The sequence below is a fragment of the Castor canadensis genome, chromosome 6 (genome assembly GCF_047511655.1).
Source record: "Castor canadensis chromosome 6, mCasCan1.hap1v2, whole genome shotgun sequence".
In the NCBI taxonomy this organism is placed as follows: domain Eukaryota; kingdom Metazoa; phylum Chordata; class Mammalia; order Rodentia; family Castoridae; genus Castor; species Castor canadensis.
Genome location: NC_133391.1, coordinates 176,599,170 through 176,617,986, shown reverse-complemented (window position 1 = coordinate 176,617,986; position 18,817 = coordinate 176,599,170). Strand labels below are relative to the sequence as shown.

The window sequence follows — 18,817 nt, the reverse complement described above, 5'->3', positions numbered from 1 at the left end:
TGTGTTTGTGAGGTGGACAGGTCTCCCAGGGCCCCCGTCAGAGCTCTGCCTGGAGTGTGAGTCAGTCGTCACCTCTCCTCGGAGCCCCAGGAGCCTGCTGTTTCTCTAGTGAACATACACGGAAAGCCAACAGGCCAATGGTGGACCAGAGGTCGGGCATGCTGATGTAGGACATCGCTTCACTAGCTCCCTCCTAAGCAGTCACCGCATCTAATTCAATCCTTTTTACCCCATCTGAGCTGGGCACAAGGTCCCTGGGAACAGATGAGTAAACTGAGGCTCAGCAGTCAGGAACCTGGACCAGGAAGGGAAGAGCAGGCCCAAGTCCTGTCGTTACCCTCTTTTGTCTGCTTTCTTCCTTCACACCCCAAACACCTGCTCAGGGTGGATAAAGAAAGGGCAGAGCCACCGAGAGAGAAAACCCAGGTATCAGGAAGACATGGAAGTCAGTCCAGACGTCCGGTGCCTTGCGTCTTGGATCTATATAGGTGATTAATTTTTTTCCCTGTTCCTTCTAAGCCTCTAAATTAGCACTTCTGTTATGATAGAACTTTTTAGAATTTTAGATATAGGTCCTTTGTGTGAAAAAGGCTTACAGGATACCAGCATTTTAATGACTGAGCGCATTATTCAAATATTAACCTTTGGTTCAGAGCCAGCAATGGGCTTAGTTGGTGCAGGGACCTCAGGGTGTGTCCGGCTGCAGCATACAGCTGAGGGGCCAAGGGCATGGCTTAAAAAGAGCATTTCTGTCCAACAGATGCTGTGTAAATATGTACAACATCCAAGTATAGTCAAATCAAATGTTCTGTCTGGCAGAACCCTCCATTGGTGCAGCAAATAACTTCAAGGAAAAACGGACCTAGTTCCCAGAATAAGTAAAATCATTTAAATTCTAGATAAATATGTTCAGTGTTTGATACATTCAATACTGGCTTGGTTTATGAAGTTCAGTTATATAAATGGAATTTTTTGCATTAACTTAGAAGACTGATGCTTTTAAGCAAATATTGTGGATTTTTTTTTGTCTACCTTCTGCCTGTGGGCATATGACACCTGCATGGGGGGTTCTGTGGACAGGTAGTCCCGATGGCAACCTCTCCAGGGCATGCTGTACCCTCCTAGGGTGGGAGCATGACCTGGGATGGGTGCTTCTGCTCCACAAGGGATTCTCTTTATTAATTTAAGCCCTTTGAGGTCAGGCAGAGAAAGAGCAGAAGCACATCTGTTGCTTTCGTCTGACGTGGGGTGGGTATTTTGTGGCCTGAACTTGAGAGCCATGTTTAGTTGTCACCTCTCTGGACTCCCTGAATCTCAGAGTCAAATCTGAGTGGCAGACTGTCCTGTTTCCAGGGAGGGCCTCTTTGCCAAGTGAGGACAGGAGAAAGTGACACAGAACGGCCCAGCCCCTGACTGTCACCCAGTTCAGTGCCTTCCACACAGTGCCCCTCAAAAGGTGGTCAGAGCCTCCAAGTCACAGGAAGCAGGCTCTCTGGGACAGCACTGTGCCATAAAATGGCCCTCAGGCGACAGGTGGCAGCAGTGGCATTTGCCTAAGTTTCAAGCTGGCTGGATTCAGCCCTATTGTACTCATGACTTTGGTCCTGTTTCTCCCGGATGTGGACAGGGCTCCACAGTGGCTGGGGGAAAGGGTTCTGGTCTTCTGGTGTGTGGTCAGTGTAGGAAGGATGCATAGCTGCCCTCCCAGACAGCTCCCTCTTGTCCCCTGCTCACCTCGCCGCCACTCTCTGGAGGCCTCCATAACCATGCCTAACTTAGCCAGGGAGACTGACTATCACTGTTACCCCAAGAATCCTGGTAAATACAGTGGTCAGTGCTTAAAACGGAGTAGTTTACACAAACATAAGTCTACATTTCTGGCTCCTAAAGAAAAGAGAACAAAAAAGAAAAGGAAAAATCAGATGTACCACCCAACACTGGGCTTGAATCCCACGAGGTTTAGCAGCTTAAGTTAATAACACCTGCTCCGGCTGCAGTCTTTCGCCTATCCATGCCTCTGTGGTCCTTCAGTTCTGTTCCTGACCATACCTGGCTGCTCTGTGCTAGTTTCCCAGCCCCGAGTCCTTATTCTCCTTGCAGAAACATGGTGCACATTAGCACCGAGGGTGTGAGGCATCCTGGATGGGAGACAGGGTAACTCAGTGTGCTCCCTCAGCCCACTTGCCCTGCCCTTCTGTGGTTTATCTTCTGCAGCTGGGACACCAGGAGAAGGGCAGCCTCCCCATCTTCTGGGCCCCCTGGCTCTTCCAAAGACTTCCCTGCACTGGGCCTCCCCTTTCCGAACTCAGGCAGAACAAGCCCAGTGGATCTAACGACCAGGGTGGCCAGCTGTCCCCAGAAGTCCTGGGTTCCAGGAAACCCCTCAGTTCTGGGCTGACTAGGACAGCTGGTCATTCCACCTGGGGAGGGGGCACCCAAGATTGACCCTGACCTAGTTTTCATCTCTTCAAAGTTCTCTATCTCTGCTTTTGTCTGCATCTCCCCTCCCTCATACCCATCCCTACTGCACAAGCGTCACAGGAGAACATGCCTCTCTCAGTCACACAGCTTGCTGGCATTTTCTACCCTGTGTCATGACACTAATAGCTGCTATGTGGCCTGGTTCAGGGTTCTCACCCTTGGCTGCACAGACCACCTGAAAGCTTGAGGTCAGGCCTGGTCCAGCTCTGGACAGTGAAGGAACAGGTTGCTGGGAGGGCAGTGGCCAGGGTGTGGCTGTCAGTTCTGTCTGCTTCACCAGGTTCCCTAAGTTGGGCCCCTTGTACTGGCAGGTTGGTGTGTGGGACCTGGGTCTGTTGGGAGAGTGAGAGGTTCCTTAGCCTCTGTCCCAGGAAATTGAGGGTCATGGTGGCAATGTTGGGCAGCTGTGTTTGAGACCTACTCATCCTGGGAGAAGAGGAGCAGGTAGGTCCAAACAAGGGCAACTGTGCGACATTTTCCACGGGGTCCAGAAACAAAGGACTTGCTCATTATCTATGTTTCAGAAGAAAGGACCTTTTCTCTACAGTTGGTAATCAGGAAACAGGTAGAGGCCATGACCTTTGGGCCAGGCAGATGACTCTACAGAGATTAAAGGAGGATTGTGGAGTAAAAAATCAAAAAAAGTCAAACAGAGGAATCCGTTTACCCTTTAAGCCAGGTAATCACTGTTGCTGAGCCTTTATTAAAATAGGTCTCTCGAGGAACCACGTGGCTTTTCTGAGTTTTAACAGCCAGACTTTGTGTCTAAAGGTCACTTGGTGAAGAGCACAAATCCAAGGGTAAAGAGCAGAGTTGGCATTGTGAGCAAGGCCCCCATGAGCAGAAAAAAGTGGGCATGGTGGCCCTCCTTTGTGAGGGCTCAGCTCCAGCACCAAAGTAGTGTGAGAAGAGAATTTTGCTTCAGATGTTTCAAAATTAACATGAATTCCCAACTTCTCTATGGAGAATACACATCTAATCCCATAGGGGAATTTGAGATCTGAGCAGAATGGCAGGCTCGTGCATGTAATACAAGACCATCCATCTACCCACTGGCCTTATCCTCTCATCTGTCCACCCATCTATCCATCTACCCATCCATCCACCCATCCATCCATCCATCCATCCATCCATTTACCCAACCATCCATCCATCCATCCACCCACCCACGCATTCATCTATCCATCCATCCATCTATTCACCCGCCCATCCATCTATCCATCCATCCATTCACCTACTCACCCATCCACTCATCCATCTATTCATTCACCTGCCCATCCACGCACTCATCCACTTACCCATTCATCTATCCATCCATCCATTCACCCACCCATCTATCCATCCATCCCACCCATCCAGCCACCCTGCTATCCAACCTCCTGCCTACCTATCCACCCACTCACCTATTCATCTATCCATCAATTCACCCACCCATCTACCCACCTATCTATTCTCCATCTACCCATCCATCCATCCATCCACTCACTCATCCACTTCACTATCCATTCATTCATCCATCCATCCACCTGCTCACCCACTCATTCATCCACTGCAAATATGTAAACATATTAAAGGACACTGGAATGTGCTAAGCCTATTCAAGACACTATCAGAGTATGAGAACAAGTCCTTGTTCCCAGCCAAACTTGGAAGACAACTTCAACATGACAGCTGCTGAAAACTAGGAAGAAGGAAGGATTCAAGAAGCATAGACCAGGGGCCAGAACCAAGAAGCTAGGGTCAACCTGGCTTCCAGGGATGATGTCCAAGGAAGTTGAGTCTGCAGGTAGAGGTTGGAAAGTGATGGATGGCATTGAAAGAAGATTGTTCCCAGACAGAGGAAATTAGTGAGTGACACAGGATGGCAAAGACAGTATGAAGGGGTCCTTGGAGCCTGGAATGTAGTCTCAGGTCTCAGATTCCCTCTCCAGGTGGGCCTGATCTCTGACACTGGTAAGCCCACCACCTGTGACTTCCTGTGGCTTCTGAGACATAGCACGGATGGTCCTCGAGTAGTATGTGCATGAACTGTTGCATGAGTCCACCTAACATATATATTTTTTGAGATTTGCACAATTTGGAAAAGCTCCCAAAAGAACCATACAGCCTAGAAATATTTTAAAAAATTAAGAAAAGTCAAGTCTGCCATGAATGCATAAAACGTGTATAGATAACTTATCAAAACGTTCACACACAGCACTTAACAGATTGTACTCAGCACCATTTGAAGTTAAGAGAAAGATACAGGGACGTAACGATGCAGAATTAAACTGCCGGTGTGGGACACACAGTGTGCTGCTGTCCCAATCCCAGCCACCGTGTGTAGCCATGGTGGAGAGCTTGTGCACCCACCCAGGACCCCTTGTGATACTTGACACACTGCGAGAGTTCGTGTGGCCACCCGAAAGCCCTTGTGATGCTTATCATCCGGGTGGGGTCGTGTGCCTACCTGAGACCCTGTGTGATACTCATTACCCCTCCTGAGGTCATTTGAATATCTGAAGCCCCTGTGACACCGGTCATCCCACAAGAGTAGGTCACATCTCTAGCAGATTGCACAAGAAGGGAAAAGTAATCTCTTGTGGCTCCCATGTTTTTCCGCACGTGTAATCTGTATAATGTGCAAAATGTGCGGATCCCCTGCAGGTGCTATCAAGTCTGCTGGCTGTCCCAGTTATGTTCTGAGGAGCCAAAAGTTAAGCAAGGGATGCAATTAATAGTGGGAGTGGAGAGTGGATGCCGAGAAGCCCCCAGCAGCCCCATGACTGCTGATCAAATCACCTTTGCAGGAGGAGATGCCCCGCCCTGCAGCCAGCCAGGTCAAGAGCAGGCTGGTTTAGGCAGTGGGGGATGCTTAGGACACTCAGATCACTCATGTTTGGCCATAGGTCAGGACTGGGACAGGCTGCAAGTGCCTGGGGCAAGCCACAGGGTGAGCTGGTGGAATCCCACATGTGGGTGGGACTCCAGCAGACCTGCCACAGTAAGTTCAACTTTCACGGAACGTGACAAGCACTTCCTGCAAACTGCTCTGCTAACTTACCATGCTACCCAAGATGCACCAGCATTCTTGTTGCATAGTCTCACCCACAGCAGTGTGAGGCACTTCCAAGTTCAGCAGTTATGGTGGATGTGAGCGTTACTTTCCATTTTCTTGACACCTGGTGAGGTTGAGCATCTTTCCCTAGGTTTGGTGACCCTGTGGTGCTCCTCTTTTGCATTGTATATGCCATAGTTTGGATCTGTACTGTTCCCAAAGGCCCATGGGTTAAAGGCTTGGTCCTCAGCTTGGCACAATTGGGAGGTGGTGGTAGGAGGTGGGGCTCGGGGAGGTCTTGAGAGAATGGAAGATAGGCTCTTTCCTCTTCCTCTCTTCCTGTCTCGGCCATGAGGTGAATGGTTTTGCCACCGTGGTTGCCATGATGGCCCCCAAACAATAGGGCCAAACTATCACAGACTGAACCTGAAAGGGGACACTGGGCACCGGCCTACTTAACTGCATTCTGTCCTTCTGCCCATTAACCTTTTCTTCTCTGAGTCTCTTCTGCAGTCGCCTTTGATTCCAGGAAGAACAGGACTGATAGATAACATCTTTCTGACAAGGGACTGCTGAAACTACCCCTGAGGAACAGTGGAACATCGTAGGACAGACTGCCCCCCCCGCCCCCCCCGCCCCCCCCCCCCCCCCCCCCCCCCGTCCCCTGAGTGAGGACAATTACGTCTCAGTCGGAACCGCTTGCCCCCTCAGGCGAGAACAGTGATGACTTCTTGGAACTCAGAACTGAGATAATGACCAATCAGAGCACCAGCTTGAGCTGTGCATACTGCAAGCTCCTCTTTGGACTCCCTTTTCTATAAAACTTCAGTGTTTCTGTAAGCCCCTTGAAGACAATCTTGGGGTCACTGAATCCCTTTGGTCTTCCCGGCATGGCCGTGTTCAATTAAATCTCCTTTCTCAGCCATTCACCAGGGCTTGTCTCTTTAATGGGGATATAGGGATGGGTGGTTGAACCTAGGCCATTTGGGACTCCTGGGGCCCTAAAACCATGAGCCAAAATGAACTCTTTCTCTTTCTAAGCTGATTATCCCGGCTGTTTGCTGCAGTATTGGAAAGCTGGCACATAGTATCCACTCAAGTAATCTGTCCATGTGGACACAAATCCGCTGAGTCTGTGCAGGCACAGTAAAGTGTTGCTTCCTTGCCTCAGAGTCCCCGTGTCTCTGTTCGAGTTCCCCGTAACACATTTTCCTACTGGGTTTGTGATTTTCTTACTGATTTGCAGGGGCTCTTTCTATATTCAGGGTATAAACCTCACCCTAACCCCTTCCAATCACCCCCCACTTCTTTGGGTATTTCCTGAAAATCTCTTGGAATGAAGACCAGGCGTGTATCAGGCACATGGGTATTACACATTTCCTATTTTTAGTTGCCTGTAGAGCTCAAGGCTGGAATGGTTCTTGGGGGAGGGGGGTTCTAGTGGCCTTTGGGTTGTGCAGTGGCTGCCTTGGTCCCCGGATCATCATCATCCTGTGTTTTTTCATCCATCTCTCTCACCTCTGAGAGGTTTGTCTCCCATTCAGCTCCCTCTCCCTCCCCGACCTCTCTTCCCCCAGCACCCAGCATTGTGGTTTTGTTGCAGACCAGGGGGGAGGCATCTCAGAGTTCCAGCCCATGTGTGGCCCATTTGTGAAGCCATGGTTGTACCAAAGGCATAGGGCAGACAACATCCCACCGATCCCAGCCATCTTTGTGGTGGCCATGCTGCCATGGAGTGGCTTGGACTGCAAGCTAGGGAGCCACTGCAAAGTCAGTCTCCCAGTCATTGTGACCAGTGCACTGGAGGTGGCAGGCAGCAGGCCCTGGACTGCGAGGTCCTTGCTCCACACATAGGCCTGGGCTTGAGGAGGATCTATGGTAAGTCACTGTGTGGGCCGAGGCCTGAAGGAACAGAGGCTGTTCTTTTGGGAGCTGGGCAGTGGTCATCTGTATTTTGGTCCTATCACAGGTCAGGCCTGGAGGAGACCACTGTATTATCAGGTGTCAGCATGATGTCGGTGATAAAGTGACCTATCATGGGTGTTATATAGGATGATTGTGTTTAATCCAGCATAAGGACAACCATGGAGGATGAAAACTCATGGACATGGTTTCCTCTGGGTGTGACCGGATCTACCCTTGTCCTGAAGTATTCCTTTGGCCACAGAGTAGACAAGAAAGTCTTGTAGGCCAGAGCCAGGAGCCACTCAGGAGATTCTGAGACATGTCCCTGAAAGGGTATTGGGACAGGGCAGTGGCAGTAGTGAGGCTGTGGGGCCTGAGTCTGGACACATGAGGAACCCACAGGGTTGCTGATGGATGGATAAGTTGCTGCAGGAAGACAGGCTGGCCAGCAGTCAGCCCACCTGAATGGCCAGGTACAAACTGGATTGCTTTGTACCTCCACAGGGTGACCTGCAGGGTCACACCTGGCCCACCTGTGTGGGAGCCCAGCAGATGTACCTGCTTCAGGCTCTGGGACATAGGTGTGGAAATGTACTGGGGTGAAAGAGTCTCCCCGATGGAGTTGGCTCTTCCTCCCCCACCCCAGGTGTGAGCAGGTGAGCAGGGGACTGTGCAAAATGACATGGCCAAGCAAAGATGGACAATGTGGCCTAGGTCATTTTCCAACATAGATTTATTGTTCATAGGACCCACACAAGACGCTGACTATGAGACACAGACATTGACAACACCTGGATTTCTACAGTCGCTCCTCAGAACAGAGGTGGAGACCTGACTCCTTTTTAGCCAAAGCTGCAGACAGTCTCAAAGTCTACAGGCTGAAGTTTCTATAGAGCAGCAAACTCTAGTCCCGGGTGCCAACGTCCACCTGCAGGGGTCACCTGAGACTGGCTCTGTGCAGCTGGCCTTGGCTCTCCTGGACAGAACCGTGGCTCCATTTCTTTGGGGCCAAAGTACACCACCAAAGTCAGGCCAAAGTACACCACGGCGTCCACTTTTCCTTTCAGGGGCCGCGGCCAGTGTGCCCAGGGAAAGGCAGCTCTTGGCCAATGTTCTTCACCTGGTATTGCCCATTATTCTTGTAAACAAAAACCGGAACATCAACAGATTTGCAGAGATGAAACTTGCAGCTTGAGAATAGTTTTGATTCACAGATAAATATGATTTAAAAAAGCCATTTCCCAATATGGAAGTGTCCCCATTGATATGATGTGTGCCTGAGACAAACAAAACCCAGGTGTATGTGGGATCTTTTCCCAAAGGTTCTGGCTCCAGACCAAGCAGGGCATGGTCTCCAGGCTGCCTCAGGACCCTAACATGTCAGTGTGCTCGAGAGTCGGGTGGGGGAGCATTTTGGCTATGAGTTGCATGCTTTCTCTTCGTGGCATGGAAATCCACAATGAGGTGACCATAAGGTGACCAGGACCCCTAGGCTCTAGAACTGGTGACATCCCAGGCTGGTTCCAAAAGTTTTACTTTTCTCAGCTACAAGGAAACAAACACAATTCTCCCCCATCACACACACTGGGCCCCTTGTCCTCTGTGACTCAGAACAGACCCCATGTGTGCAAGGTGTGTACAGGACGCTCATGTCAGAGTCTGCTCAGAGCCAAGCACCAGGAAAGGACTTTGCACACATCTCACCTTCTACACAGTTAGGCAAAATAGCATACTTGGCTTTTTAAATCTGAGCAAAATAAGTGATCCAGGCAGCTACTGTGAGCACAGTGTATGTACAGTTACCAAGGTCCCTTTCCTCAGAGCACAGGGGACAGCAAGACCTGTGCTCTTCAGGGCAGCTGTGGAGGGAGGGGAGCCAGCCTTGCACAGACAAGAGCGTGCAGTCTGACGTTTTCTACCCCGCAGGGATGGGGAGGGGATGGGGTTGACCTCAGTGTGCAGGTCTGTGTTGTTCTTACAGTGACACACAACGTACAGTGAGTCCTCTCCGTGGCGTGGAATGGTGTGAACAGTCGAAGGATAAAGCCTGATGTTTCTCTGTCAAGTCGAGGGTAAAAGTGGGAGCAGCCCTCTCCCTACACACGCAGGTGTCCTGTCTGCGTGTGTCTCTGCTGTGAAGAGATGACCTGCCCCGGACGTCCGTCTCCATCCAGTCTATACCAGGAGCCAGTGGCGCAGCTGGAGAGAAAACAGCATTTATTCAGAAAGGAGGAGCTGTATAAAGGCTGCTTGGGGGGGCCAGTGACTCCCTGTTGAACTCAGGCTGCCTCAGCCAGCGGCCACTCCACCACAGAGGAGCCACCGAGGGTTCTGAGGCTTCAGGGGGCGCCAGGGGCTGGTGGTCTAATTTATACTTTTATAAATAAAGCATTGCTTGGTGAAGAAGAGAACTGGGGGTGTGGGCACAGCACCAGGTCAGAGCACGGGCCAGCAGTGGCTGTGGATCCTGGTTGAGACTAGCAATTGAGCTAGAATATTTGGAGCTCCTGTAAATCCAGTGCTAGCTCCAGTGCGTTCTCCTGCTGACTTGTGAGTGGCTTAGTGATGTCCCCTCTCCCCTGCTCCCTGATACTTTCTTGGGACCCAAGTTCCATGTGAGGAAGAACAGTTCTGTGCTGCCTGTCTGGCTGTGGTGACCCCAGTGCAAGTAGGGGGCAGCCACAGTGGTGGTTCAGGGATGGGAGAGTGGCTGGGGCAGCTGTGTGGACTGCCAACAATCTCACTGTCTGTCATACTGCTGTTCGTTCAGCCTGTTTCTGAGTATGTGCCACAGGAAAACACTGGGTAACAAGAACCGTGTTACACATTTTCAAAACAAAAGCTTACATGGTTTATCTCTGACACAATCACACCAGGGATGAAGAAGAGCCTCATGACAGGCTCTTTGGTCCTCGCCACTGGGAAGACTCCAGGGCTTCCTTGGCTCTGGTCAGAACATGACACAGGCACCAACCAGCCCACGTGTGGTGTGGGCCCAGGGGAGGGGGCAGTGGGCAGTCATCTGCCAGGGACACAGCCAGGGGGACCATCAGCCAGTGTCCTTGTGCAGCAGCTCTGGGTGACAGCCCCACTGCAGACCCACAGGAGGGGACACTGAGCCTGGGCCCCAGCTCCCAGCTCTGATCCCCCTGGTGATGTGACCCTCTTTTCTTGCCTCCAACAGAACAGAAGGTGACCTTCTCTGGAGGAAGGGGTATCCAGGATGACCCCCAAACTTGCAAACAAGATCAGAAATGAGATGGAAGCCTCCACCAGGAGCCAGAGCATCAACCAGAGATGTTGCAAGGGTCATAGCAGAGGACAGCTGTGTGGGGGATGTCGAAGTGACATGCAGATGACAATGATGTGGGTGTCACAAAAGGCAGGCAGACCAAGTGTGGCCACCAGAGATGAAGGAAAAAGGTAACTGTCCATAAGAAGAAGGCAACAGAAAGGCAGAGTCGATGACAAACCTGTGCTTTGTTTACATAATGACTAGCACACGCTGTCAAGACAAATGGATAAGAACCACAGACAGGTATTTCTGACCAAGATGGAAGAAGATTGAAGTTACCCTAGTATCTGCAACAACCCAAAAGTGAGCAAAACATGTGTCCTAATGGTTTGTAAGATGGACATCAGACAGCCAAGGCTGGTGACCCCTAAGCAAGAATTGTCAGCCACCCAGCTTGCTGCCTTGGGGACTTGGATTGCAGTATAGGGAACAGAAGCCCAGGGACTCCCTGGGCTTTGGGGGCTGAGGTGGCTGGAGCTCACAGGACAGAGCACCAGGGAGGCCCCTGGAGGACTGTGCAGGGTGCCCCCTGGAGAGCTGGGCTGATCAGTGTGTGTGAGGAGGCTCCCGGCAGAGCTGTGAGGGTCTCTGAGGCCCAGGCAGGGCCTGCACAGTGCTCATCCCACCAGCCCAGCTGGAAACACTGTGACTCACGGGGGACTCAAGGCCCTGGGTGGAGTGCTCATGACCGTCTCCAGCTGGTGGACAGTGAGTCCTACGGCAAGTGCTGCCCTGGACTCACCTCACAAACCTTGAAAAGCAAAACCCCAGAGTGTTCCAAATAACCTCAGGAATATGAAAAGAATTAAAAAATATCCAGCATCCCACAATGAAAAAAATTGCATGTGGGAATATGATAAAGACACATTACCGAGACCCACAAAGCAGTAGCAAAATACAACCCAAATGTGTCATCTATCATCTAGCTGCCATCTACCTACCTACCATCTAGCTATCCATCTGTCTATTGTCCGTCCATCCATCCATCATCGATTACCTCTCAGGACCTCTTGGGCCACCTCGGCTGCTCTCCACTAGCCACTCCACTATTTCCCTTCCAACTGTCCTCTCACAGCCAAAATGGATTGTTAGGTCAAAGGCATCATTAGGGGAGGGACGGGCTCATGAAACCAGGAGGCTGTGATCATTCAGAGCCTGACTCTATCTTAGAGGATGCTGGGTCCTGCCCTGGCCTCCCCGCTGGCTGACAGATGTCTGACTGACTTGACCCTTACACGTCCTGCCCTCCCACCTACCCCAGCCCTTCTCTCTCTCCCAGGATGCGCCAGGCCCTCTGGCCAGTGTCTTCTGGCACCATTCCCTCCTCATTCCCAAGGGATGGGTAGGTCCCTTGCATACCCTCACATTTTCTCAGCCCTCCCAGCGGGGCCCTTTCCTTGTGCAGAGCCCACCCCAGTTCTGCTCATCTCCAGGGACCACTGCTGACCACTGGCGGCCCTGTCCTCAGGGAAGGGCTTCATAACGGCCCCTGGTCAGCTCCTGGGACCTGCTGGCATGACAAATGCTTTTCCATGTGCAGCTCCTGGCTTTCTGGGGCAAGGACATAGCTCTTTGGGTCATTCTGAATTCTCTGCCCAAGGGCCCTGCTGGGGTGGCAGACTCACCGTGAACTGGCGCACCTCCCCTCTGCCCACGAGTTGGCGATCCCTTTCGGGTGTGATGGCGTAGGTCAGTTTCTACGAGAGAATGAGGGCATTGGTGCCCGGAACTGCTCACAAGCTCTCTTCAGCAGACACACTGTCGGATGTGGGAGCTACAGACTGGGGTCCTTAACCCCGAGTGAGGCAGCAAACCAACACCCCGATGACTTGCAGCACAGCGCACCACTCTCGCGGTGCTGAGAGGTCTCTGTCTCTAAGTCATGGCGTGCCAGCCCTCACCCACCCCTGCCAGAGTGCTTACTTTCTTCCACTACTGGCTCTCGAGTCTGGGTGTCACACAGCACCCCCAGAGCCAGCATCCACCAGAAACTCAACTTAGGAGCCAGGACTGTTTCTGATGCTCTGAGGCCAGGTCCCGCCTGGGGCCCTATAGCCCTGTCCCATGAACACACAGCACCTGTCTCAGGTTTGTGTCCAGAGTTGGGTGCTGGGAGAAGCTAGGAACCTGGCTGTTTAGGCCACCGAGCAGACCCTCCCTTCTGCGAGCTCAGCACTAAACTGAGCATGGCAGTCTTAGACTCCACAGGTGCCAGCTTTTCCCTGGCAGAGCTCTGGCAGGTCAGCAGGGCCCAAGGCCAACGCCCTTAGCTATGTGTGGGGCCCTGGCACTCCCCTGCCCCCTAAGCCTGGGTAGCCCGAGGGTCACAGCCCTGGTCATATGCTGTGCTTTGCCTGTTCCCAGACCAGACTGGCCTGACAACTGGGGGGACTGCTGAGTGCCAGCCAGCAGGTGGGGTGAGGGACACGCATGGTGTTTGAGACAAAGGGGCACCATATGGCTCCAGAGTGAGTCCTTGAGCTCTTCAGGTACAGCAATGGGCTCCAGTGCCTGGGTCAGGGTGGCTGCTCCCAGAAACCCATGGGCTCCAGCATATAGCGGCCCCTGGGAACTCGAGGCCTAGCCCAAGGAACTGTGTTCTTGTCTCTTCCAGGAATTGCAGTGCAGAAGGTCAAACAAGGGACCTGGATACCAGTTCACCTGGCTCTGCTTTCCAGGGGACAAAAGTCAGCAGAGTGGAGAAGCAGTCGGCAGCATGAGCTCCAAAGCTCCCTGCCACAGGAGGGCCCACGGCTTGGTGGCTCCTAGGCATCCTTGCTCCACCAAAGGTGGGCTCAGCCCATGGAGAGGGAGGGGTCAGATGGCTGCCTCCCAGTAGCTGAGCTTACAGGTATTCATGCACACATGTAACACACAAGACAGACAGGGCAGGAAATGTGGACACCGACAGGCATGTGGACAGACACACGGACACACAGACACGTAGACACAGTGAACATACATACAAGCACATACATAAGTAGACACACACACAGGCGCATGGATGCACACGGACACACAGACATACAGATGCATACACAGGCACAAGTGTGGACACAGACACAAGGGTGACACGTTTTCACACACGGGTGGACGTCCACCCTCCTTCCTGTTGCACCAGCTCCTCACTGGTCCACCCTCTGTCACAGTCACCACCCTCTGGCTTCCTCCTGGTCCGAGGTGAGTCAGGGATACCACCTGAACCTCACATCAGGGGGAGCCTGTCCAAACACCCACCTCTCGAAAGGACCCCGGCAGGCTGCAGAACTTGTAGGTGGCATAGATGGGCACCATGGCCATGGAGGATGTAGCGATGGCCCAGCCCAGGGCATTGGCCCAGTCTGGGAAGATATAGGTTCCATAGTGGGGGGCCCTGAAGGTCACGACGCTGACCACGACCACAAACTGAAACCAACAGGCAAGAAGTCAGGCAGTGCTGGCAGGCGGGCGCTAGGACAGAGTTGGAGATCAGTGCTGGACCCTGGCCAGGCCCTGCAGACAGGCGACCCAGGCCTGGCCCTGAGCGAAGCACCGTCCTCCCGAGGAACCATCTGTTCTGTCCTATGTCCTACCCTACCCTACTCCAGTCCAGCCTTTGCTGGACATTAAAACAAAACAAAACTGGCCACCTCCAGCATGCTGTCTCCTGATCTGTGTGTGAATTCACAGCCGTGCCCCGTGGAGCCATCCCGGGACACCCAGGCTCCATCTCTGCTCATTCTGGGAAGAAGCCTGATAAACTCATGGTTCTTATCTCAGAGCCACCACCAGGAGAGTCAATGGCTGCAAAATAGGGGGTGGGGTAGCATATGACCCCTGCTAGAGAGTTCATTCACTCATTCAACAAACACAAACCATGTGTCTAAAAACACATTCTGTGTACTGCATACCTACACGTGTACTACCTACTACCCACACCTACTGTGTACCAATAGGTGTACTGTGCGTCTAGGCGTGTACTGCACACCTGCAGGTGTACTGTGAACTTACACATAAAATTGGCACCCACCTGTGTACTGTGTGCCTATGTGTGCATGCATAACTTCATGTGCGCTGTGTACTTGGGTAGGATGGGTCCTTTCCAAGGACCCACCATGAGCTCCAGTGGACACGGCTTAGTATGTCTTGGTCTGCCAATTCTCACTCCCTGTTGGTTTCTGTGTCGGCAAGGTTACACACTCAGACAGTCCCTCTTAGGAATGTTTGGACACACGTCTCTTACACCGGCCTCAACATCCTTTTCTGTGTGGCTGGTTGAGTTGAGACTTAGGGCCAAGTAAGCTGGGGTTTAGGATTGTGTCTCAAGCCACCACAGGAAGCTCAGCAGGCCTGTCCTGTGAACAAGTGGGTGTGCAGCAGATGGGTGTGGGCATGCGTCCTGGCTGCTCGGGTGGACTGAGCATGGTTTAGAGCCGCGTGTCCCTGGAGTGGGCATGCGTCCCGGCTGCTCAGGTGTAGTTTAGAAGCTGCATTTCCCAGGTGTATAAGTCTGGGATACAAGGGGTGAGCACTGCTGCACTGTTTTCCTATGTTGTTAGCTCCTCCCGATAACACATCTTAGAAAGATGGTGTCTGCCAGGGCCATGCTCCTCCCTGCACGTTGACTTTGCTCTGGTAAATGTGCCTGGGCAGTGTGGTGTAAGTGCTGCACAGGTCCTGTAGGAGCCACCTGCAGGGTGCACATCTCCTTGGGGCCAGGTGGTAGCACGACCAGAGGACGGCAGTCACGGAGACTTAGAGAAAGAAACACAAGACAACCTGGGAGTCACCTTTCCTGTCAAAAACACGGCTTCCTGGGAAATGGCCGTGAAGCAATGCAGTTGTCATGCCTCCTCCAAGTTGGCAAAACCGAGGGCATACTTTATAGGTTTCATCTAGTATTCTGCAAGGCATGTTTAGTGTGCGTGGGTGTCTCCTCAGGTCAAGGTTAGCTCTTTGGTGTTGAGGGGTGCTTACCCACCAGGAGCAGACCAAGGAGGGACAGTCAAGAAAGGATCAGCTGCGTCAGATGGGAGCAAGAGGCCAGCATGGCAGGGATTCCTAAGAGGGCATCCTGTTTTCCCCCCTGCAAACTTCAGTGTGGGCCATGTCACCCACCCATGCTCAGTGGGTGGGTGAAAGAGCTGCCCTGGGCTGCAGAGGCTGTGAGCTGACCCACAAGCTGGAACCAAGTCAGCTTTGGCACAAAGGCCAGCATTATTTCAAGAACCTCTCAGGCAGAGCCATCTCTTGCTTCTTTCCTGTACCCCAGGCTCCTGCCTGCACTGTACCTAAAGGGCTCCCCCAGCTGCCAGTATGGATGGCAAGTTTCCTTCAACACAGGGGCCCCTGTGGCCCTTGGGACTTGTCCTTGGTTTGGTGGAGTCTGGCCCAAGTCACTTCCCTCATTCTGCGATGCCCCCATGGTCACTGAACTCAGAGCAGGTGTTCGTCTGTGTGAGAACCTCAGGTACTCTCTGCTTAGACCTGGGCAGCCCTTGTATAGCTCTCTGAAGTCACCTGTCCAGACAGACTGGAGAAGTGTGGTTTTGCTGGCCACCTTGGTCTCTGCTGTTGTAGCGGGGAAGTAACCACTGCTGATCCACAGGTGAATGGTGTGACCATGTCTCAATAAAACTCTGTTTACCAAACAGGTGGCTGGCAGAATGGCTGGCCATCTAGTTTGCTAATCCCAGGCCTGGGTTGTAGAAGACATGTGGTGATGGGCTGCGGTAGGGGTGCCTGGAGCTGAGGAGGGATTGGGGCTCAGGGACAGTCTAGGCCATTGCTGAGCTCTGGGCTTCCAGCACCTGTCAGCACTTCACCCCTCAGCCTGGAAGGACTAAATTCTACCTCCATCCTCGCTGCAGAAGCACACAGAAGACAAACACAGAGGTGCCACCTAAGGGCAGGACTCATTTTGACCTCAGTGGGGTCTAAGGTCACCCGGGATCACAGGTGAGTTTCTCTCAGGGGACCAACAGGGAAGGTGGAAGATGCCTTCATGAGACCAGAGACGACATAATTAACCTGCTTCGTCTCCTCAGCTTTGTCCTGGACCCACTAACGCCAGCCACAGTGACTCTGATCTTGAAGCATTAGGGTGGGCGTAGGGAGGGCTAAGGGTAGGAAGTGTCTGAGGTCCTTACCAAGAGGAAGCAGGGGCTGACCAGTTTCCAGCACAGTCGCCAGTACAGGCTGGGCCTCTGTCCTGTCATCTGCTTGATGTCATCGCTGAACTGCTGGACCCCTGAGGAAGGCAGAGGACACCAGTCACATCAGGTCCTCTTGACCCCAGAGGTTATCCCATGGACCTCCAGCTTTGGCTGCACCCAGCCTCCTGCAAAGGTGGCCAGGCTCCAGTCCAGAGCCCCTTGGTGGTCCTGCTGGCTGCAACCCTGCCCTGTGCTGTCGGCTCTGATGATGCACCAGGGGGGCCGGTGGTCAGGGTCACGCATGGCCCCATTAACACTCCCTGGCCGGCCTGCCCTTGAGGCCTCCTCCCTGCCCCACGGCTTCCTGCCCCCTCTGCAATCAGTACTTTCCCCACCTTTAAAATTGTAATAAAATGCACACAAGGTAAATTTACCATTGTAACTGCTTTTCAGCACAGTGTTCAGTGGTATTAAGTGACCTATACTGCTGTGCACCTGTCACAACCATCCATCTCCAGAATGTTCTCTTCCGAAACTGAACCTCTGCCCGGCAGTATTTCTCCACAGACCCACTCCTCACGTGGCTGGAATCACACCGCTTTTATGCTTTGGGGACTGGCTCGATTCAGTTAGCTAATGTCTTCGAGGTCCGTGCACATTGGAGCATGTACCAGTATCTCTTTCCTTCCTTAAGGCCGAACAATACTCCATTGTATAAAACCATCTTTCATTAAGTGAAAAGCTACTTCTAGAAATTTAACAGATGGTATTTTCTCCCCGTGGCAAGTGCCAGCAGTCCACTTAAGAATGTGCTTCTTTCAGTAATATTATTTAATTCTTACTAATTGATAAGAAGCTCCCCTGCACACCCAAATCCGGCTGGCCTCTGACTCTTGTGGCTGCAGTGCTGGGCTGAGGCCTGGTTGGGCTTTGCAGGCCTCATGGTCTCAGAAAGAAGGCTCTGTGCAGAGCCCCTGTCGCCCCACCTCAGAACCTAGACACGGAGAGCTGGGCTCAGGAGGAACGGGAAAAGGAGTCCCTTGGGCAAGTCCTGGGCGGTCCCTATCATCAGATTCAGAGCTCCAGGGACACTTGGTGCACAGCAGGCTAGTGTATTCTGATGGATGGTCCTACAGATCTAATTTATAAATAAGAAATGAGACTAGGTGGTCTGGGGCCTTGGATCTGGGATGATCTGAAATAGTCATCAGGGCACATGAACGACAGCACCTTTGAAAGACAGCCATATCTGACCTCCTTTGCTCAAGCCAACAGCACTATCTGACCGAGTTCCCTTATGAGGGACAGGCTGGCACGTCCTTCCCTGACCAGGCCAAAGCCTCCTTGGCATTTGTCTGCAGGGACTCCTGGTCAGTTGAACAGGGCATCTCCTTTCCGCCAGCAGCTATGAGGGGCCCAGCACCCCAATAAGCCTTACTCTCCCACCCAACTAGGTGGTGCAGCCAACCCGAGCATCTCTGGGCACAGTGTGGCTTCCTGGGTGGCCAGCCTGGTGAGCCATCCTCACTGATCCAGCAGGACAGGCTACTGACAGTCCCCTCTGTGATGCGTGGGAATCCAATTCAAGTCTCTGGGACTAAAATGCCTCTTTACAAGGCAGCTTTGCCAGAATGAAAGCAAGAGGGCACCAGCTCAGCTAGCCACAGAGACAACCCAGGTCTGGACTTCCACCCAACTTACCATAGAACCAGGCCACCCCGATGGCCTCGATGAGTACACCAAAGAGGATGGATGTGCCGGCTGCAAAGTGATCCAGCAGTGTGAAGACATAGATGCCCCCCTGGAAAAGAGGGAGACCTGGCTGAACGGGGGACCAGGCTGTGACCATTTCCCCCACGAAAATGCTTTTCCTAAACGATATTTTATTTACACCATATAAAGCCGATTTGAGTCACTAAACTCCAATCTACATGTAACTTCTTAAGGGCATGTCTATCGTGAAAA

General features: G+C 52.4%; 1 protein-coding gene across 1 annotated transcript in view; it reads right to left on the bottom strand.

The window, feature by feature from the left end:
- Window positions 1–8,151: 8,151 nt before the first annotated feature.
- Slc6a3 (solute carrier family 6 member 3) overlaps window positions 8,152–18,817 on the bottom strand; it is a 35,811-nt gene continuing 25,145 nt past the window's right edge. Inside the window, exons 10-14 of the mRNA XM_074075358.1 lie at window positions 18,554–18,653; window positions 16,847–16,947; window positions 13,956–14,123; window positions 12,344–12,415; window positions 8,152–9,622 (exon numbers count right to left, since the gene is read on the bottom strand). Coding sequence (XP_073931459.1) covers window positions 9,599–9,622; window positions 12,344–12,415; window positions 13,956–14,123; window positions 16,847–16,947; window positions 18,554–18,653 — 465 coding nt within the window. The 3' untranslated portion in view covers window positions 8,152–9,598. The remainder of the gene's footprint in view (window positions 9,623–12,343; window positions 12,416–13,955; window positions 14,124–16,846; window positions 16,948–18,553; window positions 18,654–18,817) is intronic.